We start from the raw sequence: 26,951 nt of genomic DNA, 5'->3' as shown, positions 1-26,951 counted from the left end.
TAAACCCGCGATGTAAAGGCAGATTTGGAGATCGGAATGCAGTGAGCTGTTTCTTGTGACTGGGGCTGCTCCAGAGCCGGAGAAACGTCGAGCGGGACTCCGGACGTTCCCAGCCGTGTCTCTGATGAGGGAATGAATGCGGAACGCCGCGTAATCGCCGATGCGGTGTAACTGCCTGAAACCACATAGCGGGACTGAGACGCGGGAGTGATCTGGAGGACTGAAATTTCGGACCCTGCCCTGGAACCCAGAAGCAATTCGGACGCGTGAGTACAGTCCGACCCGCCATGTGGGGATCCAGGGCTTCCAGTGCCTTTACCAAGATGGCGGCCGCCATCTCTACAGCTACACGGCATGAACGACAGTGACTTTTAGTGCCGACTTCCCGGAGGAGAGGCAGTTTTAGCAATAATTGACAAGGCATGGGGACACAATTTTGATCTAACGACGAAGGTCTAATAAATATGCACCATATGAATGACGCACATGCTTCTCTGCTGGCGGTGACTCCTCCCATGACGCCACGTGTCAGTAAGAAATGAACTTATGAGGCATCCTACGGCAACTCCATGATCTTCGCTGTGAGTGCTTCTTAATTGCTCTGTGTTCTATGAGCGGGCGAATCATACATGAAGCAACCTCACATGTATCTGCTCTCTGTGTATGGCACTGTATGGCATTGGACTGACCGAGTTGCAATCTTCAAGGCAGGTCTTTCCGGAATCTGCCAGACGTTAAACCCCACGCAGCGCTCCAGTTTCTTTTGCTTGGGAGAGTTCTGTGCCTATACTAATCTGCCTGTCTAACCTTCAACCTTCTATCTACATCGACGTGACCACGTCAGCCATATAGAACACTGATCAAGTCTGCTTTACACGCTTGTGGCGGCGAGGTTCTCGAGGCAACATTCAAGGTCCCGAATAGTCATAATGGATACCAAAGACCAGAGTACCCTGAAAAGGCTCAAATCAGACCACTCGAACCCTGGATCGCCGAACAAGGCAAAGAAAGTTACCACTCAAGCACTAGACATGATCTTAAACAGGTTGGATGAAGTGAATGATTTGGCCAAGGCCACCAAGGAGGAGGTGGCGGCGATTCGTCAAGATATTAGGGACACTAATGCACGTCTGACAGAGACGGAATCCAGGATTAGTCGATTGGAAGATATCGAAGTCAAAACTTGTGCAGCTCTGAAACACCTACACATCTCCTCCGACCAAACCGTTAGGAGACTGGCTGAGTTGGAAGATAGAAACAGAAGAGGGAACCTACGCATTTTTGGTGTTCCGGAAGGGTCCGAGGATTTGCAGGGATCCTGTGTCCAGTTCTTGGTGTCATGGTTTGCTCAGGCCACAAATTTGACTTTCGTTAATCCGCTAGAGTTTGACAGAGCGCACAGAGTACCAGGAAGGATCACTAAGACGCAAAAAGGTCCCAGACCCATCGTCTGTAAGCCGCAACGATATCAGCATGTGGAACAAATCCTTGCCTTTGTCCGGAAACACAACCATATCTTATGGAAAGACGCAAAGATCTATATTTCACAAGATTATAGTAAAGAAACAGTAGAAGTAAGGAAAGCTTTTCTAGCCCTGCGACCACAAAGTCGAGGGGATACCAATTTGGTTTTGTGGGCCCGGCGAAATATAGAGTAATGGTTCGTGGGTCTCCTCACATTTTCACGGATCCGATGAAACTCAAACGCATGCTTGAAGAGTTGGAGCAGCGCGACATGGACACTAATAATCCGGACAATATGGCGGCCTCGGCTTCAGGATACAAATGAACATTTTTGATATATGCTGTCTACAATTGATCCCTATTATTCATATTGACTCGCAGGTTTTGTGATTCTTGTACCTATCCAGCTAGGATTTTACAATCGAGAACCTCTTCTGGTACTATGAGTTATACCGTGAGTCATGTTCCAGCGTATTACTCTGGCTCAAAACTTTTAGCAATTTATTATGCTCTTGATTCCTTATTGCCACACCTGTTTGAAATATTCTCCTACGAGTATGCACCTAATTGATCTCTTTTCATTGGTCCCACTTACTGTTCTAGTTTAGAAATGTACTTAGTTCTTAAGCTATATAAATTGCGTGACACTACCACCTTATTACGGCCCTATTAAGACTGCTGGCAAAAGGGCCACTTTTTGTTAGTATACCATTCTTGTTTATGTACCACGTCTCTTGGTTCTTGGAGAACCCCAAAATAGAGAATCTGATGACACATTATTCTACAATGACTTCCTTCATACTTTAAGTCAGTTCCATTTGATGCTCTACTAATAGAGTCTATCAGGTTAACCAGACTATAATCCCATAGTTGAGTCACACTACTCAGGGTTCTAAAAGGTTTAGGGCCATATGTATCAAGCTATTTAGCATTCGCAAAGGCCTTTGCGAATGCTAAATACCTAAATGGTATGTATGAAACATTTTTGCATCAAAATAAGGAATCGCAAAAATTGCTATTCCTTATTTTGCGATTGCACTTAAGGAATCGCAAATTTAGCGATTCCTTAAATGCAATGTGTCAAAGAAAAAAAATGCAAAAAATGCCATTAAGGAATCACAAATTACCACCAACTTCTAGTTGGTGGTAAGTTGCGAATTCTTTTATTAATGCTTTTTTCAAACAAACCATAGGTGCCATATGACACTCATACATGCCCTTAGGGCATGTATGTGCGCCATATGCCCCCAAATGTCTTTTTCAGGGGTGCAGCAGGGTGTTCTTGAGACACCCCTGCACCCTTGAAAAAATTCCTAATTTGCGATTAGCTAATTGCTAATCGCAAATTGCCCCTTCATTCCTATGGGCTTCCTGGCTAATCGCAAATTAGGAATGGTAAGGAATCGCTATAAAAAAGCGATTTTGTACATACCGTTTTGCGAATTCCAAATAGCGATTCCTTAAAATTCGCTATTTGGAATTCGCAAAACGGAACTATGATACATATGGCCCTTAGTGTACTGTTTGAATACTTCAAAATGTTGTTCCAATGTTTATGCAATATTAATACTGACGGGAGGGACCACTGCGGTTTTCCTCACGTCGCCATGTTTACATATTGCAGTAGGGGTGGGTGGGGCGACTGGGGGGTCAGGGGGGTGTGTGTTGTATGCTGTGGTTCTTATTTTTGATTTCATTTTCTTTTTCCTACTTATTCTTTGTCTGGACAAGATGGATCATTTGCATGCTATTTCTATGTGCCCTTACATCTGCTTGAGGGTCTAGTCAATTTAGTGCCATATACAACAAGAAGGGGGATACTCCACCTGATGTGCCGCGTGGTACACAACTCCTTGAGGTTCATAATGCACTTATGATGTATGCAATAACATAAATGGCACATCCTACGCTTAACACACCGCTCGGAGCGGCCTCCCTAGACAAATAAAAATTTTGTCCTTGAATGTAAAAGGTTTGAATCAACCCATAAAAAAACAGAAGATATTAAACTATGTACGCAGGCAGAAAGGCGACATTGTCCTGTTACAAGAGCCCAAGCTAGACTCGAAACAATTCTACACGCTGCGTAATAAGTTCTATTCGGAGGTGGTGGGCTCAGATGCATTAGGCAAAAAGAACGGGGTATTGACACTGTTAGCAAGAAAAGCCAAGATAGAGCTATTGTCCTCATCAGCTGACGAAAAAGGACGCTGGGTCACAGCTAAACTCGCCAGGGACAACACAGAATTTTACGTCACAAATATTTATGCACCTAATACTAGTGACCTAAACTTTTGGCAGGAACTGGTGAAACAGATTGAAACTATCCCTGACACGGCAGTTCACATACTAGGAGGGAATTTTAACCTCCCATTCGACCCTGCCCTGGACAGAGATTCGAAGTGCACTTTCAAGCCAAACAAATCACATAGCGCATTCCTTAAATTGTGCCAGCGTTTTAATCTAGTTGACACATGGAGGATACAGAATCCCACTACACATTTTACTCTTCCCCACATGATTCATACTCATGTATGGATTACATCTTCGTCACACAAAATGGGGTACCAAGGATAGAGGATACATCCATAGAGCCGAGAGTCCTATCAGATCACTTGTGCATTTCCCTTTCCATCAGCAACATTAAGCCCTCCCCAAGACAAACATCATGGAGACTAAATGAAGAAATCTTAAACAAAGAACAGCATAGGATTGCCATTCAAACAGCCATCCGGTCATATCTGGAAATAAATATGAGAGGGGACACCTCAGACCTTGTTCGCTGGGAAGCCTTGAAAAGCACGCTTAGGGGAATATGTATCAAGATTCGTTCTGCAATGAACAAAGACTACAACGCAAAATTAGAAACATTAGAAAGAGAGATAGCAGACTTATAAAACAGACACCAGATGAATAGGGATGGGGAGACACTTAACACTATGACTAATAGGAAATACGAGTACAACAAGTTGGTGAGCGAAAGGGCGGGAGTATGGCTAGACAGAAGGCGGAAATTTAAACTTTGCGAATCTAACAAGGCGGGCAAAAGCCTGGCCGCCTATCTAAAATTCAAGGTCCAGAAAAACTCTATTAATGTTATAAGGGACTCTGCAGGAGTAAGCAAATCTCTGATCCCCACGAAATAACTGAAGTCTTTAAAGACTTTTATGAGGGCCTATATGCTAAAAACGAATTGGTTGATGAGGGTAAGATTCAGGGTTACTTGCAAGAACGCGACTTACCAAGGTTATCACCAGAGGAACAACGGAGTCTAAATGATCCGATCACAGCTAGTGAGGTGGAGAGGGCGATCAAAGGTCTGAAGTGTGGAAAAGCGCCTGGCCCTGATGGCTTTACGGCAACATTTTACAAAAGTTTTGCATCGGATCTAATAGAACCTCTTCTTCACCTTTTCCAAGAAATCACGGACACAGGTGAAGTAAAAGGCACTTTAGCGGAGGCGATTATTGCGGTACTTCCTAAGGAAGGCAAAGATCCATCACTGCCAAAAGATTTCCTTGATTAATCTCGATTGTAAGTTGCGAGCTATGATTCTATCAGCTCGGCTACAGCGAGTCCTCCCTAACCTGATACACCCATCTCAAGCTGGATTTTTAAAACATAGACTGTCCAGCGATAACACCAGAGTATTAGCCCACGTATTAGAGAGAGCAAAGCTTCTACATAGCCCCACAGCGGCAATCACGTTGGACGCCGAGAAAGCCTTTGATATGGTAGATTGGGCCTTGCTGGAGGCAGTTTTACACAAATTCAACTTAGGCACAACATTCACGAAACTTGTAATGTCCTTGTACACCTGCCCCACTGCTAGGGTTAGAGCAGGTGGCTCCTTCTCCTCATCCTTCTGTCTAAAACAAGGAACGAGACAAGGATGTACTCTCTCTCCGTCCTTGTTTTTGCTAGCAATTGAACCTTTTCTATATCATATAAGGAATAATAAAGCCATTGCCGGTGTGCCGTTTAGTGAATGTACTGTAAAATTAACTGCGTACGCAGATGATGTGCTCATTATGTCGGAAAGGGCTGGCGAGGCTATTCCGGCGCTAATGACTACAATTGATGAGTACTCTAAGGTTTCAGGCTACAAACTGAATAAGGACAAAACGGAGGTCAAGCTCCTAAATAATGTCGGAAATAAAGAAATACTTGGTACATCTGGACTCACTTGGCAACCCCAATCATTTAAATACCTGGGTCTGGATTTCGGGAAAGATTTAATATCAACCTTGAAGGTAAATGAGGATCTAACTTTAAAAAAGATATCCACATTATCGAACGTCTGGTCACCCAAGTTTCTATCCTCGTGGGGTAGGGCTGAGACCCTTAAAATGATGTGCACGCCACTGGTTAATTACCTAGCTAGCATGCTACCAATGTCTTTTACAGACGAATTCGTCAAGAAAGTGGATAAGCTATTTGGGGAGTTCCTGTGGCGAGGGAAAAAAGCCAGGATATCATTAAAAAAGTTGCAGCTAGCAAAAGAGAAAGGCGGCCTAGGCCTCCCCTCGTTCAGGAACTACCAGACGGCTTTCCTCTGCAAACAGGGTGCTCTTTGGCTAGTCGATTCTCCATCTTATGTTCCAGTATGGTTATCTATTGAAAAATCTATAATTGCACATGCACCCCTTCCAGCCCTCCTTAGCATGGATTTATCGCATTTACCTCACTCCAAATATATCCTACTGAACACCAGACGAGCCCTCCTCAGGCTTGACCAATCCCATAAAACTCCGTAATCAAGAAATCCACCCTGGTATCTCTGTGGAAGAACCCTATGTTTCGGATAGATGGCAAAACACTCTATTAGGATCTGTGGGCTAGAAATGGTATCAACATGGTAAAAGACCTTTATGAAGGTACTCTACCCATCCCTTTCTCGACACTGCAAATGACTTAACTTACCACCCATAGAATTTGATCAATTCCTGAAATTGAAATCCGTCATTTCTAAACGTACCTTGACTACTGAATTACCCTGGCTTATGACGCGTTTGCCAATCCTGTACCATGCTGGCCATTTCGTGTCCAGAGCCTATAAATTACTCTTCCCCATGCCCAAGAAACCCCATAAGCGAGCGGAAGGCAAATGGGAATCAGAACCTAACTCGACAGGAATAGCAATAGATTGGGATGTAATACATAGTACTGCACTATCAAACAAGGTTTCCCCGATCCTCTGTCAAACAAAGTACATGCTGCTGAACAGAGCATTCTGGACTCCTCAGAAATTGTTTAAATGCCACCTGAAAGATACGCCCAAATGCTGGAATTGCCAGACAGCACCTGGGGATCTAGCGCATATGCTTTTCGACTGCTCCCTACTACGAACATTTTGGGGGAAAGTCTTTGCTTATATCCACCAGATATTTGGAATTAAACCTGTACAGGAGTTTATTTATATCATACTAGATCCAATAGATACACAATTGCCAGACATACATGACCGACAACTTTTAGATATCATGTTAACGCTGGCATGCAAGGTCATCCTTTGTAAGTGGAAGAATTTTGCTGAGGTCAACTTTAAAATCTGGCTAGAATGGCTCTCCTTCTTGAGAGGGGCTGACAACCTGGCGCTGCAGTCAGCTACATGGAAACCCGCCAATAAAAAACTGTGGTCCTCACTGAATGCATCATCCTCCCACTTTGACCCTCCATGATGTAACCTTCTAACTGTCGATTATCCATGTATGCTTCATTGACTCTGTATGATTCTATATGCTCCATGCTCCTACCGACTGCTTAACCTTGATGCATTGATACACTTGTCCTTATTTTTCCTTCCTTTGGTTTTCTGTAGGCGTCATTTATTACCACGGCTGTATTAATCTATGTATTGGAAGACTTATTGTATTGTCTTTGCTTTCTGTTTTTCAATCTTCAATAAAAAAAGATTTGAAATAAAAAAAAAAAAAGATGACTGGCTCATTCAGGTGAAAGTCCGAAGGCACCTTAGGCATGAATTTTGGGTTTGTGCGGAGCACTACTGAATCGGACGTGAGCTGCAAGAAAGGTATATGGACCGTGAAAGCCTGGACATCACTGACTCTTCTAGATGAAGTCAAAGCCAACAAAAGTGATACTTTCCATGTAAGAAATTTTAAATCCACTCTGTGAATTGGTTCAAAAGGGTTGCGCATGAGCTGCGCTAACACTACATTGGGATGCCACGATGGCGGTGGATGACGTACCGGAGGAAATATTCTCAAAAGTCCTTTAAAGAATTGTTGTATTATTCTTGAAGAGTAAAGTGAAGTGGACCCATCCTGGCGATACCTTGAAATGGCTGCTAGGAAAACCTTTAGAGTTGCGTGAGATAATCCTGATTTTGCCAGATGTAAGAAAAAAGGTAATATCTGTTCTGGCTTAGCCAGAAAAGGATGAATCCCAGCCGAGTGACACCAGATACAGAATCTCTTCCATTTAAGTCTGTAAGTTTTTATTGTAGCAGGTGCTCTAGCTTTGGATAGTACCTCCTTGCAATCTGCAGGGATATTCAGATGGGTGAATTCAAGGTACTCAGGTGCCAAACCGCTAATTTCAGAGATGCCGGGTCCGGAGGGTAAATCTGACCATCCTGGATGGAGAGGAGGTCCGGAATTGGTCGAAACTGGATTGGTTCGCACTCCGATAGGAGAAGGAGCTCGGTGAACCAGTATTGGCGAGGCCATCTGGGGGCAATAAGAATCAGGCGACACAGTTCTTTCTTCATTTTCCGTAGAACCCTGGGAACCAACGGTATCGGAGGAAAGGCGTAAGCATATATATGAGACCAGTTGATCGAAAACGCATTCTCCTGAGAGCCTATGTGGGGATGCCAGCTTGCAAAGAACTGGCATTTGCTGTTCTTCTTGGTCGCAAAGAGGTCCAGATCTGGATGACCCCACTGTTGAAAAATCCGATCCACCGTTGGTTGATGAAGTTCCCATTCGTGGGTGGACACCGTTGTCCTGCTGAGAGTGTCCGCAAGAACTTTGGCGTTCCCGGTAAATGGACCGCCAGAAGATTGATTCTGTGTCGTATTGCCCATGCCCATATATCTTGGGCTTCCGGAGACAGAAGAGCCTATCTTGTTCCTCCCTGTTTGTTCAAATAGTGCATGCTTGTAGTATTCTATGTGCGAACCAATACTGTGGCCCCTTGAACAATTGCGCGAAAGGACTTGAGGGCTAGGAAGATGGCTCTTAGCTCCAACAGGTTGATGTGCCAGACCTTCTGTTGAGGACTCCATCTCCAGCTGACCGTCAGCCCTTGAAGATGTGCTCCCCAACCTTCGAGGTATGCGTCCGTGGTGATTGTAAAGCTTGGTGTGTCTTGGAGGAACGCGCAACCCTGTTGTAAATTTCTCCTTTGCATTCTCCAGAGAAGAGCACCTCAGATGCGAGGGGTGATCCGGATGAAGTCCTCGAATTAGCCGGAGACCTGCAGCCATTGCAGGTTGCGTTCTTCTTGAAGAGTCCTCATCCTGAGACGGCAATTTGGTATCAAAGGAATGCAAGAAGAGACCATACCCAGAAAAGACTTGAATTGCGGGACTGAAACTGACTTTGAGAGTAAATTCCAAGGTGGCCATGTATTCTCCCGCTGAAGGACTTGTAGCCATCCCAAACCTTTCATCCATGTCAGAATCCTCCTCACTATCTTCAGAGTCCAGTAACTTGTCAGGGACCTGTAGGGGCACCGTTTGAGGTGACAGGCGTAGAGGAGATAAAGGTTCCAGGGCAGAACCGCGTCTCTGAAGCAAGGATGGCTTTGGTGTGGACGTAAAAGCCGTAGACGGTGACCAAACCTGCATGGTGGTACATGTAGACAGTTGCGGCGTCGACGGAGGCCCCATCGATGTGGGCTTGGCTCCAGACGATGAAGAGGTCGTCGTCGACGATTGAGTTGTCTTCGCCGACGAGGAAGGTTTCGTCGACGACGGTGTCTTCGTCGATGATGGAGTCTTCGTCGCAGACAGTGTCTTCGTCGCCGACGGTGTAGGAGTCGACGACGGTGTAGGAGTTGACGATGGAGTCTTCGTCGACAGTGTAGGAGTCGTCGACGAGCTCGTCGATGACGGGATGTTCGTCGACGGTGATGGAGCTTGGCCGCCGACGAGGCGCTGACGATGGCAGACGAAGATTTTCTCCTCGACGAGATAGGCCTGAGGGTGAAGACGCTGTTGACATTAACATCTCAGGCTTAGGTGAAGTGAAAGTTACCGTAGATGTAGATGTTGCGTTGACGGGGATCTTCGTCGACGAAGGAGTCGACGACGGCATCGTCTGTTTCTGAGGTAAAGTCTTCTCAGAAGTCGTCTTTTGAGCTAATTTTTAGGTTGTTCTTCTCGTGGGTGTGGATGGCCCAAGTTTGGCCTTAGTAGGGGGAGTCGCCTTATAAGTGGAAGGCCTCTCAGACCCCTCAGAAGATTGTTGCGTCTTTACCATCTTGGCCTCAGGAGAAGACAACACCTCTTCAGCAGCAGCTCTCTTCCTAGAAGTTGTAGTAGACCCAGAGGCAATACTGCCTACTTCAGAAGCAGGATAATCTTGATCCTTGATATTTTGTAGCCACAAAAGCAGGAGGCCCTCTCTGTCCCTGAGGGTCTTCGGAGGGAAGGTCCTACATATCTTGCAGTCCTTCACCTGATGGTCAGGGTACAGGCAGTAGATGCACTTCTTATGGGGATCTTCTTTAAAAAGCCTTGAGCTTACCACAAGAATCACAAGGCCTGAATAAAGATTTCTTCGAAGAAGACATCTTCAAAACTAGATTCCTCTCAACAAGGAAATAGTGTACAAACCAATAGCTTACTAGTCTATTTGCATAGTTTGGGCAACACCTAGTATCGCACCAGTCGTGACCACAAACAGGTTTTTGATTCTGAATCGCATGGTGTATTTCAGTTATAACTCTACAGCACTCTCCCGGAACCATCCAGACAGTGACAGGTCAAAATGTGTCCTTTCAAACATTTGTCTGCCATGCTTCCAGAGATTTATACTACTGGGAGGAACATAGCTGTGGAGGAGTTCCTGATGCTGTACAAAGGAGGGCTGCTATTTAGGCAGTACATATCAAAATAGCTTTTTACTGCATCAAGATATTTCTGATGTACAAGAACTCCACTTACTATATATATACAGAAGGACTCCACTGTAAATCCGCAGGCAATAGGCCCACCCATACAAGAAGAGTACAGATTTTAATTGGGAGAAACATGGGAATACACAATAGTAGAACATTTGTAATAATTGAATGAATCTCTCTCCATGTTGTCTTCCAAACATAAACTGGTTTGCAAGAAGAAATGCATTTTGTAAAATTTCCTCTGAATCATGATAATATGGCCAATCCAAAATACTGGGTTGTACAAATAACCACTATGCCTAACTTAGTATCTTGGGCACTTTTAAAAAAATGCATAGGTTTCATTCATACCCATTTTCTAATTTTTAGTTAGGATTTTACTACATGAATTGCTCCTTGGTCGGCACACTAAAAAAATCCTTATCAGCAGCATCAGCTCAGATGTTGGCTCCTGGTATCACATGTTTTTGGACAACCAACAAACACTGTAAATCTCTGTAACCAGAAGGGTCTGACAGATAATGGGATATTACTTTCATAAATAAACCATCAAAGTAGAAAATTATAGATGAAAATGTTGTCACAAATTTGCTATTTTTCCTACTTATATGTGCACACTGATGCTGACGAATAGTTATGTTCCCACAAAAAATGGTTCTCTAGTAGTCCCAGTTAGCTATAGAAATGGCAAATACGAACAACAAAGGCAATCAAATTGGCTACTACTAGCTTTAACACAAAAACTGAACAAAGCCACAGTACACCTGCAAGAAAACAGTTAAAATGCAAACACTGGCCCAAAGCATCACAGATGTAATTGAGAAACTGACCACAGGTGCGGGCTGGAAAATATTGGGGTTCACCAGCTCCCTTTCTTGCTCGCCCTTCATATCGGTTGTTCTTGGTGACTTGCCCAGGATTCCAGAATCAATAGCCTTAACAGTTTCTTCCAATCTAAGAGGGAACAAACAGGCCCAGGGTGAGCTCTCAGACCCACCATCAATTGTTTAAAGTCAACAAGGAACATGTGCCCTTCATCTGGGAGCCATGGGACATGAGTCTACAGGACCTTACCTTCCTCAGTGGCTGGCTATTGCTCATAATAAGCATACTTTTAACATGCTTTATGGGCAATGTAATTGTGCAAACATAAATAGCATATTATCAGTGCTGATGGCAAAAGTAGCAGCAATGCAGGTATTTAGAAGTGAAAAGTAACAGCACATAAAGGAATCTCACACACTGCATTTGCATGCTGATATGCCTGCCCTTTGTTTTCAACTGTAAGATTGTTCACAGATATCCAAGTATTTCACATTTGAGTTTGTAGACAGGACAACAAGAGGACAATCTGATAGAGACCTATTTGATTACTAACATGCCAGCATATGTGACAAGCCAGTATGTTACAAAAAAATAATCAGTTGCATGATAAACACGGCTTCTGGGATGCAGTTCCAGATGTATAAGCACTGACTGACAGTTTGCCTATGATTTGTAAATGTTATTCTCTGCATAATCCTGATAGAATGTTGGCACTAGAAAAATGATTCTTTTAAAAAATATATTTTTATTTGCATTTTAAACCAATACAAAACAATAAGCATGTCACATTTGGGTAAAACCGTGCAAAGACGGTTATATATGATCCACATCATAAGACATGTCACCTCCTCCCTCCTTCGGGCCGGGGAAATCTGCAGGTCCCAAACAATTATTGACACTATCAAGGCCTTCTCCATATCACTCGTTGTCCCTGAGGGTCTGAGAAACAGGCTCAGTGGCCCCTTCAGCAGAAATACGGCGAGGGCCCAAAGCGGTGGCTGGCTAGTCAGCTCCCAGCCCTCCATCCATCCCATAGTATTTTTCCATTTCCCCCACACCTTACGGAACTTCTGCGGGCACCCTCTTGCTTTGTATGTGACTCTTTCTGCCGCCATATACATGTTCATCCCCCTCTTCCACTCTCTTAGCTGGGGAGGTAACGTCGGCCTCCAGGTGCGGTCAACGTCTCGTTTCGCGACCACCAGTGCCAGCAGTGCAAAGATAAGCTACATGCGGCCCAAATCAATATCTCCTGGTATGCCCAATAGTATACATGTTAGTCTCTCCCAGTCCCCTCTGTGAATCTGGTCAAAACCCTCAGCGCCAGGAAGCCGCTTGGCCGCAGTGCGCTTAACCAAGTTCTTTTTTCATTTCATTTCATTTCATACATTTGGGATCTTAGGGTAATGTTTCGCCCAATACTTTGCTCAATTCTCCTAACACTTGTACCCAGTATGCGTGGATGATGGGGCAGTCCCATATAGTATGATAAAAATTACCCTGTGACAGTCTGCATCTCAGGCAATGCGGTTCGCTGTCTCGACCCATACAATGGAGTCGAGCCCTATCGTAGTATACTCTGTGCAGTATCTTATATTGGAGGAGTCGAAGGCGAGATTTAATGGCTACTTCTCTGTGGTGCATCAGGACCGCCTCCCACTCAACTGTTTCTAACGCACCCAGGTTTTGTTCCCATGTTTCACTCACTTTCCCCAGTCTGTCTGGCATGCTATTATTCAGGGTCTTGTATGTTAGGGAGACTGCCTTGTGGGATACCTGTTCCTGCAATAGGCGCCCATCCAGCTTTGCAAAGTCCGGCAGAGGATAGGGAGCTTTCAGCTGTCCATGCATGTCTCAGCTACACATATTCAAAAATTTGGGTAGAGTGTAAACCAAACTCTGTCGCTAGTGTCCTGAAATTTTTGAGTTCTCCCTTGGCCACTACGTCGCCTATAGTGGAGATGCCAATGGCATCCCATCCCCCAAAGCCCCTAAGTTTGTGGAGCTCCTTCAACCAGGTGCAGTTCCAGATCGGTGTCTGCTTTGTTGGTTTGCGTGCCCAATCCATTACCTTAGTCGCTCTCCCCAGACTTCTAGTATTACCTGTGTGGCCGGGAGTAGGCGAGCCCTACCTCGCCCCCCCATAAGGGAAATATAAGCATGTACGCTGTGCCATGGTGTCTCTCTCTAGCCTATAGGTGGGGTGATCTGCCAAAGTGTGGATCCATTTGTTCAACGGTGTCAAATGTTCCACCCAATAGTAGGCCTCAATATCTGGCAAGGATATCCCTCCATTAAAATGGTTCCTCTGTAGAATGCTTAGGGCAATACTCGGTTGCTTCCTGAGCCACAGCAGGGAGCGCAAATCCGCATCTATCACCCAAAACGTCTGCCTGGAGAGGGGGAAATACTCATTTTGGAGGGCATATAGGAAACGGGGGAGGGTGATCATTTTGAATATCGCCGCCCGACCAAGAATCGTGAGAGGGATTGCTTTCCACCACAGCGCGTAAGTTGCAAAGTTAGTTAAGACCCACTGAATATTATTTTGATATGAGAGTTTTCTGTCCGTAGTGAGATAAATCCCCAAATACGTAAACCACGTCCACGCTACCTGAAGAGCCTCAGGAAGAGAGGGCCAAACCGCCCGGACTCTTGGACTATATATGACCGATTAATGCCCGTTAATGGCATACCCCGAAAAGGACCTGTATCTGCTCATGAGCTCTAACAGGGCGAGGTCATCCGGTCAGGTAACATATAGCAAGATGTCGTCTGCATAAAGTGAAATCTTTTCTTCCCTCACATCAGCCGTTAAGATTTGGAACACTTGTTTCTCCACGTTCTTTCGAATCTCGCATGCCACTATTTCTATTGTGGAGGTGAAAAGTAGGGGGGACAGCAGACACTCCTGCCAGGTTCCCTGTCTGATGGGGAAAGTCGCCGGACAGTAGTCCATTCACCTTAAACCAAGCGCGAGGGTCTGCATACAGGAGGCCAATCCATTGTCAAAACTTGCGGCCAATGCCAAACTTAACTAGAGCAGCCTCTAGAAAAGGCCAATGCACAGAGTGAATCGCTTTTTCAGCGTCTAACGATAGGCCCATATGGGGTTCTTCCCGATCCTGCACCTCCATGAGCCAATTGTGGGTCCTTCACAAGTTTTATCTAGTCGCCCGGCCGGAAACCCGTCTGTTCTCGATGCACCAGGGCCGTAATGACCTGAGGGAGACGCAGAGCCAGCATAGTCGCCAGGAGTTTGACCTCTATGTTAAGGAGGGAGATTGGGTGATAGAAAGCGCAATCTTCTGGGGGGTTCCCCGGTTTGTAGATGGGGATAATCGTGGCCATTCGGAGATCTAGAGGTAAGACCCCGTCCTGAGCCGCGTCTCAGAACAGAGCCAAGAGGTGCACAGCCAAAAGGTCTGCTCCTTTCTCATGAAATTCCGCAGGGAGTCCGTTCAGGCCTGGGGACTTCCCAGGATGCAATTTAGCTATTGCTTCTTTAAGTTCGTCAGCCGTTATGTCCAATTCCAGCCCTTCCCTCTCATCCTCATCCAGGCTCAAGGTCTGGATAGTTTCCAGGTATGTTAAAATCTCTGATGGGGTTCCCAGCTCCGGAGCCTTATAGAAATTCTGAAAATAGGAGGCAAATGTCCGTACTATTTGTGCATCTCCCGTCAACATCCTTCCCTGGTGATCTACTACTTTCTCCACTCACAGGGCTTCCACTTCCTTGCGACTAAGCCAAGCCAATAGCTTGCCAGACTTATCCCCTACATCATGGGTACTCACAAACTTTCTCTCGGGGGCCAAATTTACAGTGTGGTTTGTGTCCGAGGGCCGCACCGGTGGGGGCGGGGTCAGTGGGAAAGGGGCGGGGCTAGAGCAACAAAAAAACTGTGACCATAATGTTGATCACAGGTCCCTGCAGCGGGCTCCTTCGTCCACTGAGCCACCAAGCCCGGCATAGACACACATCTCTCTCCCTCTCCCTCTCTCCCCCTCTCTCTCCCTCTCTCACCCTCTCTCTCCCTCTCTGACCCTCTCTCCCTCCCTCTCCCTCGCCCTCTCCCTCTCTCTGACTCTCTGTCTCCCTCTGACTCTCTCTCTCTCTCCATCTCTCTCTCTCTCCATCTCTCCCTCTGTCTCACTCACTCTGACTCTCTCACTCAGTCTTACTCACTCTCTCTGTCTCCCTCCCTCTCTCTCCCTCTCACTCTCCCCCCTCTCCCTCTCCCTCCCCCTTTCTCTCTCCCTCTCTCTGTCTCCCTCTGACTCTGTCTCCCTCTGACTCTCTCTCTTTCCATCTCTCTCCATCTCTCCCTCTATCTCACTCACTCTGACTCTCTCACTTTCTCCCTCCCTCTCTGTCTCCCTTCCTCTCTCTGTCTCCCTCACTCCCTCTGTCTCCCTCACTCCCTCTGTCTCCCTCTCTCTGTCTCCCTCCCCCTCTCTGTCTCCCTCCCTCCCACTGTCTCTCTCCCTCCCTCTGTCTCCCTCCCTCCCTCTGTCTCCCTCCCTCCGTCTGCCTCCCTTTCCCTCCCTCCCTCGCTTTCCATCCCTCGCTCTCCCTCACTCTCCCTCCCTCCCTCCCCATCCCTTCCCCTCCCTCTCGCTCTCCCTCGCTCTCCCTCCCTCACTTTCCCTCTCCCTCTCTTTCCCTCCCTCTCTCTGTCTCCCTCCCTCTCTCTCCCTCCCTCTCTCTGTCTCCCTGCCTCCCTCTGTCTCCGTCTGCCTCCCTTTCCCTCCCTCCCTCACCATCCCTCCCTCGCTCCCTTTCCCTCCCTCACTTTCCCTCTCCCTCTCTTTCCCTCTCTCTAGCTCTCCCTCCCCCTGTCTCCGTCTCCCGATTAAGAAGGGAGACTCCTGATTTTTAAAGCCAAAAAGTGCTTTATTTTGGCTGGCTCCCGCCCGAAATGTGGAAACGGTAATCCCAAATTACAATACACCAGATATTGATGCAGCCCACTGCTACTATAACATACTGCCATGGAACGCAAAGCATCAGTACATCAAAACTGCTCTGCTTACATGTACATTTTGCACGAGGCCAAATGCCAAAAGAAATTAACAGCAATTGAGGTACTGCTGCTATACATACTTACAAGTGTCAGTTCCAGTGTGTCCCTTATGCTGGTGGTTTAACGGTGTTTGGGAGTAGACAGCCAAGAAGACACTCTCTTTGAGCACTGCAGCACTGCTGTAAATCCGTCGTCCTGGACCCGAAACTTCGTATCATTTTCAAAGGGACTGGCCCGAGAAGGGAGGGGTCAATCTGCGTGACTCTCCGAGGGTCTGAGAGGAGCTGTGCTGCTCTCCAGGTGCTGAAATTGCCTTCCACAGTGCAATTGTGTGTCCCCTTGGCCCCCACATGGAAGGCAGGTGAATATTACAGCTCTATCTGGCGAGGCTGCCTGAGTCACGTAATCCGCCAGGGAGGGAAAGGCTGCTGAGAGGCAAGCGATCGGTGCAGGGCCTGCAGGAATTTCCAAAACTAAGTGAGAGTGAGTGTGACCTGTAGGGCCACAAACCATGGACCAAAATACGGGCCCACTTCTGTCTGTTTCCAGATGGAAGGTAGTCTGTAGTAGTGTAGATTGACACACACACACACACCAAGTTTCCTGCTAGCATTGCTCAAAGGGGATCCTGCGTATAAAACTGTCAACCCGTGCTCAGGGGAAATGCCTTTCCAGGGCATGCATATTGGAAGTCATGCAGCAGATCTTCTAATTGCTACAAGCCACAATGAGCACCGAAGCGCACTTCCTACCTTTGTTCTGCCGGGAGTCTGTGCGCTATGCAGGAGCCGGATATTGCGCTAATCACAGGCACGTGACTCGGGCGTGATCTGTAATTAAAAGGAGGCCGTAACTCCTTAAGTGACGTTTCGTGTGATGTTGTAGTGCCTGAACCAAGGGGGTATTGTATTCTTTGTTTTGTGCATGAATGTGCAAGCCCTCTAAAACGCATTGCGCAAAATATGTTTTCCTGGAAGTGTTTTGATAAACGTGGGATATGGTTGGTTGGTTCGTTAGGACTATCTGTTACATTCTATCTGAGGATAGCCTGACAGCATGAATAAAGCTGTAGTACCGGCCCTGAAAAATAAGTGCCGGTGCTCACGGAAAGCTCCGGCACAAATTAGGCCCATGTAGCACTATTCCCTCCCTCGCTTTCCCTCCCTCCCTCCCTCTGTCTCCTTCATTTTTTTTATTTAAAAAAAAAAGGCTGTCTGCAACCAGAGGTGACTCAGAGACTCTGCTGCCTGTGTGGGCCGGGCGATTGCCGCCGTAGTCAGAGTGGGGCTGCAGGGGCGCTGTGAGGTGAAAATAGCCTCATTAACATGTTAATGGTCACCATTAACATGTTAATGAGGCTATTTTCACCTCACAGCGCCCCTGCAGCCCCACTCTGACTACGGCGGCAATCGCCCGGCCCACACAGGCAGCAGAGTCTCTGAGTCACCTCTGGTTGCAGACAGCCTTTTTAAAAAAAATAATAAAACTCGGGTAGGTGTCTGAAAGGTCCGCGGGCCGCCAGAGAAGGCTTGCCGGGCCGCCAGCGGCCCGCGGGCCGTACTATGAGTACCCCTGCCCTACATCATATAACCTATGAAGGGTCGCCTGTGCCTGGGTTTACGCCTCTTCTGTAGCCAGAGCGCTGTAGTGCTGTTGCGTGTCTGTCAGTTTTCAGAGAACCTGTGGGTCTTTGCCTGTGAGGTAGCGCTGTTCTAGCGCCAGAATTTGAGTTTCCAATGTGGCTAGCTCCTCTTGTGCCTTCCGCTTTTCCCAAGCTATACGATTTTGGGCCCTATCGAGCACCGTCTTATAGGCCTCCCACAATATAACGCCCAACTGCACCGTACCCAGATTTTTGGCAACATAAACATTCGTGCCCGCTCGGAGTCCCTGTAACAACTCTTTGTTTTGGAGATCCCAGGCCAATAGCCTCCAATTCCCTTGTCCCACCCGGGGCCTCCCTCCCCCCTTAACAAGCAGGGGTGAGTGGTCAGAGATTCCAGGGGCCAGATATTCTGCCTCTTAGATGTTCCCAAAGGCACCTCTGGGAAAAAAGACGTAGTCCAGTTTTGAGTGAACCCTGTGCACCCCAGAATAATACGAATACTGTTGTGTGTCTTAATGCAAGAATCTCCACACGTCCACCAAACTAGGGTGTCTGTCAGCTGAGCCAAGTGTGTAGTCGGGGGGAGGAGGTGGGGGAGGGATGGTGGGGGGGGGCTGTCAGCGTGGTCCCCGGAACGGTCCCTAGGAACGGACATTACATCGTTAAAATCGCCCCCAAGAATATGTAAAGTACCCAGTGTTTCCAGTAAAATATCTGTCACCCCATGGAGAGTCCTTGCCTAGAACTTGAGGGCCATAAACTGATACAATAGTGACCTTCCGTCTCCCCCATGTGCCTGTCACTTCCACGTATCTTCCCTTGGGGGTCCGTCCATGTACGTGTCAGCTTGTAGGGGGGGGGGGACATTTTAAAAAGAATGGCCACACCTTGAGAACCAGAGGCGTACCCCGCATACGCTGGAACTGTGTAGGCTCCCCTCAACAGAAACCCGCATTTTGTGCCCCTAAGGTGGGTCTCCTGTAGGAGGACCACGTCTGGGTGAACCAGTTTTACATGTGAGGACACCAACCCTCTGTCAATTGTATCCCCCAGGCCGTTCACGTTCGAGGTGAGTACAGCGAAGGGGCCAATCTCCGAACAATTCCCAGGGTGCCTATGGTCAATCACCGGACCCATGAGCATGGATGGTTATGTTATGCCCTAGGCGGGGGAAGTGGGTGATTGCGCACTCTGTTGTAAGTTTGTGACTGCTGTGCAACGAAACATAACAAAATAAAACAAAACAAACAATAAGAACTGTTGAAAACCCACCAGTCTCAACCCCCCACTCCACCTCCCTCCTCCCAGATGTTGCATCCCCTGCCAGTCGCTCGAGGATGAGCCTTAGGGTGGTGGAGGTCTATCGCCCTCCCAAACGCAACTTACGGCACAAGTTCCAACTCCTGTAGCGTTCCCAAAAGTTCTCAGAAAAGATGCCCCCTTAACAGTGAAGGACCAAAGAAAAGAGATTTCTGTGTCAAGAAAGAAGAAAGCTAGACAGATAAAGAGAAAGGCTCAGAAGAGTGAGAAGGAAATAGGAAACAAGCATTTGCAATGCAATAGGTCTCGCAGTTGTGAGAGTTTGAGCTATTGGCATTGTAAATGTAAATGTGTTTGTATTTATATAGCGCCTTCTACCCAGAAGTCCCAGCAGCGCTTGGATGCCTGGCTTCACCTTGGATTCATACAGCTGTGGAACCCTTCCTGGCTTTCCTGTGAGATGTCCACTCCTGGGCACCCCCAAGGTGAAGCCAGGCATCCAAGCGCTGCTGGGGCCGTTGTGGAGATTAAGCAAGCTATTGCCCAGAGTCACAGAGTGGGACCCATGATTAGACTAGGCACTGAGGCGAGAATTATCAGGTCCGGGGGCCGCCGAGGTGGGAATTGAACCCTGGTCCCGGGCCAGACCTCTGCATCATGGTCTGCCGCTCTAACCATTGAGCCACGCTTCTCCAGAATGAATGTTTCTCAACGAACAGTGAATCAGCTGCAGAGACGAGTCCAAAAGCTGCTTCACTAGTGGAGCACTCATAACATATTGTTTTAGGAGCTAGCCTTGCCTGCCTGGATGTGGCGGGACGCCAGGCACGCTCGGCGGAGGCCATGCTGCTCACAGAGTACATGTCATGGCAAGATCCGATAGGCGGGCACTATTCCGGGCAGCTCTATAGTAGGGCCAGCCCTGACCCCTCTTAGGGGTCAAGATCTTTATATTGGGAGCTAGTGCCAGCAAGCGCGGTGACGAACCCTCGGTTGTGCTTTCAGTGTGCAGCTGAGAATCATGTTGAAATCGGTCATGTGAGAATTTGCGTTTGGAACTGTGGTTACGAGAATTAGCATGCCTAATTACGTCAGATTTGAAAATGAGAATTAAAAACATACTGAACTCCCTCCCCTGCGCCTTGGGAAGCTCAGGCTAGTTCAAGTTCAAGTTCAAAAGCTTTTATTCGATTTGTACATACAAATCATACAAGCAGAAATACATAATTGAAATATTAAAATCACCATATAATCTTTCCTAAAAAGGCAAAAAGGCGAAAGTGCAGCAAATAAGTAATCATGCCTCTATAGGTCAACATATTGTTATAAAATACGAAACATTCTTACATGGGCAAGCTGGGGATCAGTAGGAGTTACTCACTAGGCCTTTCCTGGGAACTGAACATTAAAATTGTTAAGTAATCATTCAATACTGTGGACCTCTACGTATATAATAATACCTTAATTACAGAAATTTGATATAAAATCTAAAATTTAAAAAAAAGAGGGCATATATATACAGACAGGAGTGTTAGCGGTAATATCATCATAAACAGTTCCTGGCAGCTGTATAGCATGGGTACAGACAGGTAAGTAAACAATATTATAATACGATACTTTTCCTGGCAGCTGTACATTTTAAAATATAAGTAGCCAAGAAGAAACAAATCTCCTCGTTCTCTAATGAAGATAAAAATACCAATGCTGTTTGTGTGGTACAAATGTTATATTTGATAAAAATTGGTTTAAGGTATTTTAACCTGAGAAACTGAAAAAATTTACAAAAAAGTAAGAAATGGCAACTACTCTGCCGGGAGGTGCTATCACACGGACAGGGTATGTTTGAACTAGTTTTTGTGTTTGGAAAAGCAACCAAGTGGTGTACAATGCCCAATCTGACCCGTGTTAAAACATACTGGTGAGAGGGGCGAGTCACATATACAAGATAGGATTGGAGTCCAGGGGCTAAATTTAAATCTCTATAAAATTTCACAGTGACAAGATTGCCAACGGCTTTATCTCGCTCAGCCTTACGAAAATTAAGGAACGTTATCTTAATTTCTTTTTTTGAAATGGAAACAACCTTTTCAGGCTCACGGAACACATCAATGTTAAAAAGGAGGAGATACCAACGATGAATGTATCTTAACCATAATACACGTGAGGAGTGATCCAAACCTATACAATCAAGGATAATATCCTGAGTGAATCGAGTCTCTGGCTTAGCCCAAATAGAACGCCACAATAAGAGTGGCCGAACTGCTGCTAAGTCAGAAATATACTCGATCCCGACTTCTTCATGGATCAACTGGATGGAGGCAGAAGGGGGAACACATAACAACCTCCTTAAGAACTTGTTTTCCTCCCTCTGCAGGGAAATACCCTCACAGTGACCCCACACCCCTGCCCCATACAGAGCAGAGGAAACACAACATACATTGTATATGTTCATCATATCTAAGATACTTCGTGAGCCAAGTTTAGAGGCAAAACGAAATATGCTACTGGTAGACCGTAGCATTTTTATTTTTACAGCATCAAATTCCGCGTTCCAGGACCCACTATTATTATATGTTATTCCCAGATAACAAAAGGACTTAACAGAGGTCAACTTTTCCTTATCTAGGAAGAAAGTATGCTTTGCCTGCTTGGCTGCCTGACCACATGACATTACATACGTCTTAGTTTTATTCACACGAAGCCGCCTAGCTTGAATGAACTGCATAAAATTATCAATTAGGCGCTGTAGGCCCATCTGTGTTCGAGATAAAAGAACAGCATCATCTGCATAAAGTAACAGCGGAACAGGTTTACCACCAATCAGGGGGGCATCTGCTGGGATGTCGGTCAGGGATCGGTCGACACCGTTAATAAAAAGGGAAAATAAAAGCGGGGCTAAAACACAACCCTGGCGTATGCCCCGAGACACTCTAAAGAACGGGGTACATTCACCAAGGGTGCCATAGCGGACTTTACATGAAAGTTTTTCGTACAGTCTAGCTAAAAAATACACTATTTCCCTTGGGGCCCCTGCATCAAGCAGAACCTCCCAGAGAATGTTATGGTTAACCAAATCAAAAGCGCTGCTCAAATCAGCAAAACATAAAAAGAGGTTGCCACTTTTGGCCACAGTATATTTACTGATTAAAAGGTCCAGATTTACGCATTGGTCCAGTGTACCCAGACCTTTACGAAAGCCATATTGGACTCTGGTTAAGATGTTAAAATCAGTTGCCCAGTCTTCTAGCCTCTTCAGCAAAATCCTACTCATCACCTTTACAGAGGCGTCCAGTAATGAAATTGGACGATAGTTAGAGGCCTCTGATTTGTCACCTTTCTTATGTAAAGGAATGATAATCGATTGACCCCAAGTAGAAGGAAATTCACTTTCAGCCGCACAATTAAAAATCCTCATCAAAATGGGAGCCCATAACGCTGTTTCATCTTTGTATAAATCCAGCGGGACCCCATCAGGGCCAGGGGCCTTGCCTCCTTTACTTAAAGAGATTGCTTCCTGGCATTCTTCTAGTGTTACAGCCATCGGGAGGGGTAACCATGGGTGTAAATCTAGTGATGATGACTCAGAAGTTGACCCTTCTGGGTTAAATATTTTGGAAAAATGATTAACCCAGTCGCTACATGCCACATATGAGGTCAGTTCTGGAACGTTTTCTTTACTGAAAAACGGGCTATTAATTGTTTCCCAATAGAGTTTACTATTCTTGGTCTCAGCAGCCTCCCTCAGCTTGTCCCACGCTTCAGTCTGTAATACCCTTTTCCTTTTATTAATAGCTGTTTTGTATTTGGCCCTGAGGTATTGTATATCCGCCTTAACACGTGGTTTAGTGCCTAAAGCATTCTTTAGGTCGCGGAGGGCGACTATACAGGTCTTATCAAACCACCCCTGCTTGGGACCACTATTGGCTGATGGGGTCCTGGTAAAAATACCATCGATAATACTATTCATAGATACAAAATAATCTATTAAGCAGCCAGAATCACAGTCGTCATCCAAACAATAACTAATTTGATTCTTGCATTGAGTAAGAACCTCCTTCTGCTTAACTTTGGAATTTAAACCAGTCCATTTGACCCTTAGGCCCTTTGGTCTAATAGGCACTATGTCGGTTGTACATTTACTACCTGGAACTAATGAGGTACCATGCCCCAAGAGGGTAACACGTAGGCTATTATGGTCACTGAGACTTTCTTCATTTACATACAAATCAGTGTAGTCTCCACTGCTAGACAGCAAAATGTGATCTATAAATGAACCTGCATCTCTGCCTGTAAATGTAGGGCATATTATTGCCCGATTGTTAACATTGCATTTTAACAGGTTCATGTCTAGCGTGACTAGCATATTATTTAAAGTGGAACCATAACTGCAGTGTTGGAAGTGGGGGGAATCCTCCCTCGCCCCCTGCTCTCCCCAATGGCTATTTAATGCTGCATCGAAGCCACAGATGTTCCCATTAGACAGATGGCAGGGCTGCAAGTTAAAATCACCAGCCCAAACCACCTCAGCCTTTCTTTTCGAGCTATCAAGGGCCTTAGTAATTTCCCTTTCTAGAGGCAGTAAAATATCCCCCCTAGTAGCATCAAAAATATTGTTATAGAAATTAACAATAACTAAATCAATATTCTTCCTACACTCCACCCTTATAACTTGGCTGTGTGTCCCCACGGTCGTACTGTATTTGACCGTACAGTCACACAGCTTGGTTGACACTAGCAATAAAAGGCCCCCCTTAGCCCTGCCCGAGCTGGATTTAGTTGCTCTAAGACAGAAGGATGCATACCCTTCAATATTAATAGGGTCTGGACACCAGGTTTCCTGCAATAGAATTAGGTCAAATCCCTCACCCATAAAGCTGGTCCAGAAGGGTGTACCTAGTTTGCCGGTAAGACCAGCGATGTTCCAGGAAATAAGAGAAATTCCTGCTGGTTTCCCAAGATCACCAACGACAGATAACTGCGACTGATTTGCTGGTGGTAATATGGCAGGACCATCTTCCCGAAAGATGGTAACTGGACTTAGGCTAGTGCTAGCAGTACTTATACATGTATCAGGGCTACCCCGATTACCTATGTACTGGGGAGGTGTTAGTGTTGTCAGTAAAGTAGATTCGGGAAGTACGGCTAGGGGCGTGACAGGGGAAAGAGAACTCACCATATCAAGAAAGGGCGTAGGAATGTTTAGATCCAGCGCTTCTGGAGGGCTGAGTCAGTCTACCTCATCTAGCACGGCATATCTATTTGGGTGGGCGAATTGTGAGGACATGGGGTCTTGGGAGTGGGGCAGGTCCTGCCACGTTTGTTGCCACGGATGTTTATCTAATTGTGGTGGCTGAAAGGATTGCTGCCATTGGTAAGCAGACTGAGGTAAAGGTGGCGGAAAATGAAAAGGGTATTGCCAGTGGGCTTTAACTTGATGCATAGGAAAAGGTGAGGCATTTGATAGCTGCTGCTGTAAATTAACATGATGTGGGAAAAAAGGAGGCGGATAAGGTGGTGGCAGCCAAGATTTGGCAGCTTGCTGTGGAAGATACCCAGGTCCTCTATTACTTAGAAAGGTAGAACATGGAGGGTTAGGTCGTGCGGGCTTTGATAAAAAATAAGACAAAGGAAGTGGATTAATTTGGGTCGCAGGACCACTATTGGGTGCATTACATATATAGCTTGCTGCCCCTACATCCCTAAAATTAACCGTGATTACGTCCCCTATTATTGTTTTCTTGCTTCTGCCCACCCAGTCCCCTCTACGCACGGTAAGAATTTCACCGTTCATGTTGTTAGGTAGGGGTTTATGTAGATGGAGCCATTGAGCACATTTATTTCTAAGCTCGGTAAACGTTTCTTTTACTCCCTCCTTCAATGGGGGAACTGCTGTCAACACAACAACAAAAGGGGAAACCTCTGGTGGTAAATTAATGGACCTGAAACGTGCCTGCTTTGGCTTAGGCCCTTCTGGTTTGTTTATAGGAAGAGGTGCAGAAGTTGGATTGGGTTTCCCTGCAGCTTCTTTAGCTTGAATAGTGGGGGTGGCAATATTATCAGGATGTTGATTCGCCTGAACAGGAGCCTTCTCCTTTGGAATCAGTACAGTTGTTGGTTGGACGGGGTTGTTCCCTGTTTGCGACACAAGGGGTATAACTGGGTTCCCAGGGGCTGCAATAACTTGAACCTTATTTGATACATCTTTGGGGGGCTGGATGCTCGATAAACAATCAGGGGCTGATTCTGTGGTCCCCTGTAGCTGAACAGGCCCTTGTCCCTGCTTTTTGTGTGGCCATTTGGAATGTATTAAAGAAGTAAGCCTATCCACTTTGGAAATTAAAGGCTTGATTTGTGCTGCTAAAGTGGCTTCAAGGTCTAATTTTAAGTCTATAACCATGTTTTGCACCCAGCACGGAATACCTGATGTCATTTGTGGAGTGGGGGAAATCAAATTGTGATTCCTAACTGGTGCTCTTACTTTATTTTTACCCTTCGATGTAACCTTGGGGGGGTTAGGAGCCCTTCCCCGGGGAACAATGGGTACAGGAGCTGTTTCCGCATCGTTAGACCCACTCAGACTCGGCTCCGCTTTGTCAGGTGACTGACAGGTTTCTAGATCTGGTGTAACCTCCAGGTCTTCGAAAGACGGATCCGAGTCTGATGGGGCAACCGATAGATCAACAGTATTCGGTACAGTCGGAACACTGTTAGTAGGCATGGTTATGGGTAAGGAGCAATTATTCACAGTCTGCAGAGCAGGTGATTTAACATTTGCCAAAGGGCCCAAGGATGAGCGCCTAGCGTTTGCAAGGTCCATAGAGACTCTTTTTTCCAATAAAACAATGCTTTGGTCAATAGTCTCGTGTACACGTGAAATAAAGAGATCAATAGGTCCAGTCACCTGTGTTACCGCCGTAGCTTTTTTCGCGCAACTTCGGGTTCTGTTGCGTATGGTCGACATCTTGGACGTTCTGGTTATCAAGGGCGAGGACACAAGAGTTCTGGGCCAGGGCCGTCCTCTGCCGTCCTTGAACGGCCTTAAACGGCCCGCTCTTTGCCCGGTCTTCGCCCCGAGCTGCGTCCCGCGCGCGTCCCGCGTCGCGGTAGATCTGAGGCCAGCAAAGAGGGAGGAGGCAAGGGGCGTGGCCGCCGGGGGAAGAGGCAGCAGCTGTGTGCAGCTGAGGCTGCTGGACCTCGCAGTCCCCCGGTAGGCTCCACGCACAATCTGGTAATTCAAGCCTCAACCTGGGAGCGCGTTACTCTCCACGGACTGTGGAGCCGCTCACACCAGGGAGGACGGGGCAAAGTGGCGGTGAGCGGCACCCGCGAAGCGGGTGTCGCGAACAGTTGCAGAAAATGCCGGGAAGCAGGGAAGCACACAGCACGAGTCTGGCTCCTCACAGGTAGCAGGTAATAAGCCCAGAAAACGCCAGTCAGCCAGAAACCCAGGCGATGTTATGTGCGGAGGCTGGGGGCGTGGCCGCCGGGGGAAGAGGCAGCAGCTGTGTGCAGCTGAGGCTGCTGGACCTCGCAGTCCCCCGGTAGGCTCCATGCACAATCTGGTAATTCAAGCCTCAACCTGGGAGCGCGTTACTCTCCACGGACTGTGGAGCCGCTCACACCAGGGAGGACGGGGCAAAGTGGCGGTGAGCGGCACCCGCAAAGCGGGTGTCGCGAAC

At 46.7% G+C, this 26,951-nt stretch overlaps 1 protein-coding gene across 1 annotated transcript in view; it reads right to left on the bottom strand.

Moving 5' to 3' along the window:
- Positions 1-26,951, bottom strand: part of TRIP4 (thyroid hormone receptor interactor 4) — a 560,825-nt gene that overhangs the window by 342,063 nt on the left and 191,811 nt on the right. The window contains exon 8 of the mRNA XM_086959220.1: positions 11,388-11,511. Within this exon, the coding sequence (XP_086815346.1) occupies positions 11,388-11,511 (124 nt within the window). The remainder of the gene's footprint in view (positions 1-11,387; positions 11,512-26,951) is intronic.

This window comes from Lissotriton vulgaris, chromosome 2_2, assembly GCF_964263255.1.
Source record: "Lissotriton vulgaris chromosome 2_2, aLisVul1.2, whole genome shotgun sequence".
NCBI lineage: Eukaryota > Metazoa > Chordata > Amphibia > Caudata > Salamandridae > Lissotriton > Lissotriton vulgaris.
This window is presented reverse-complemented; position numbering and strand designations above follow the sequence as displayed.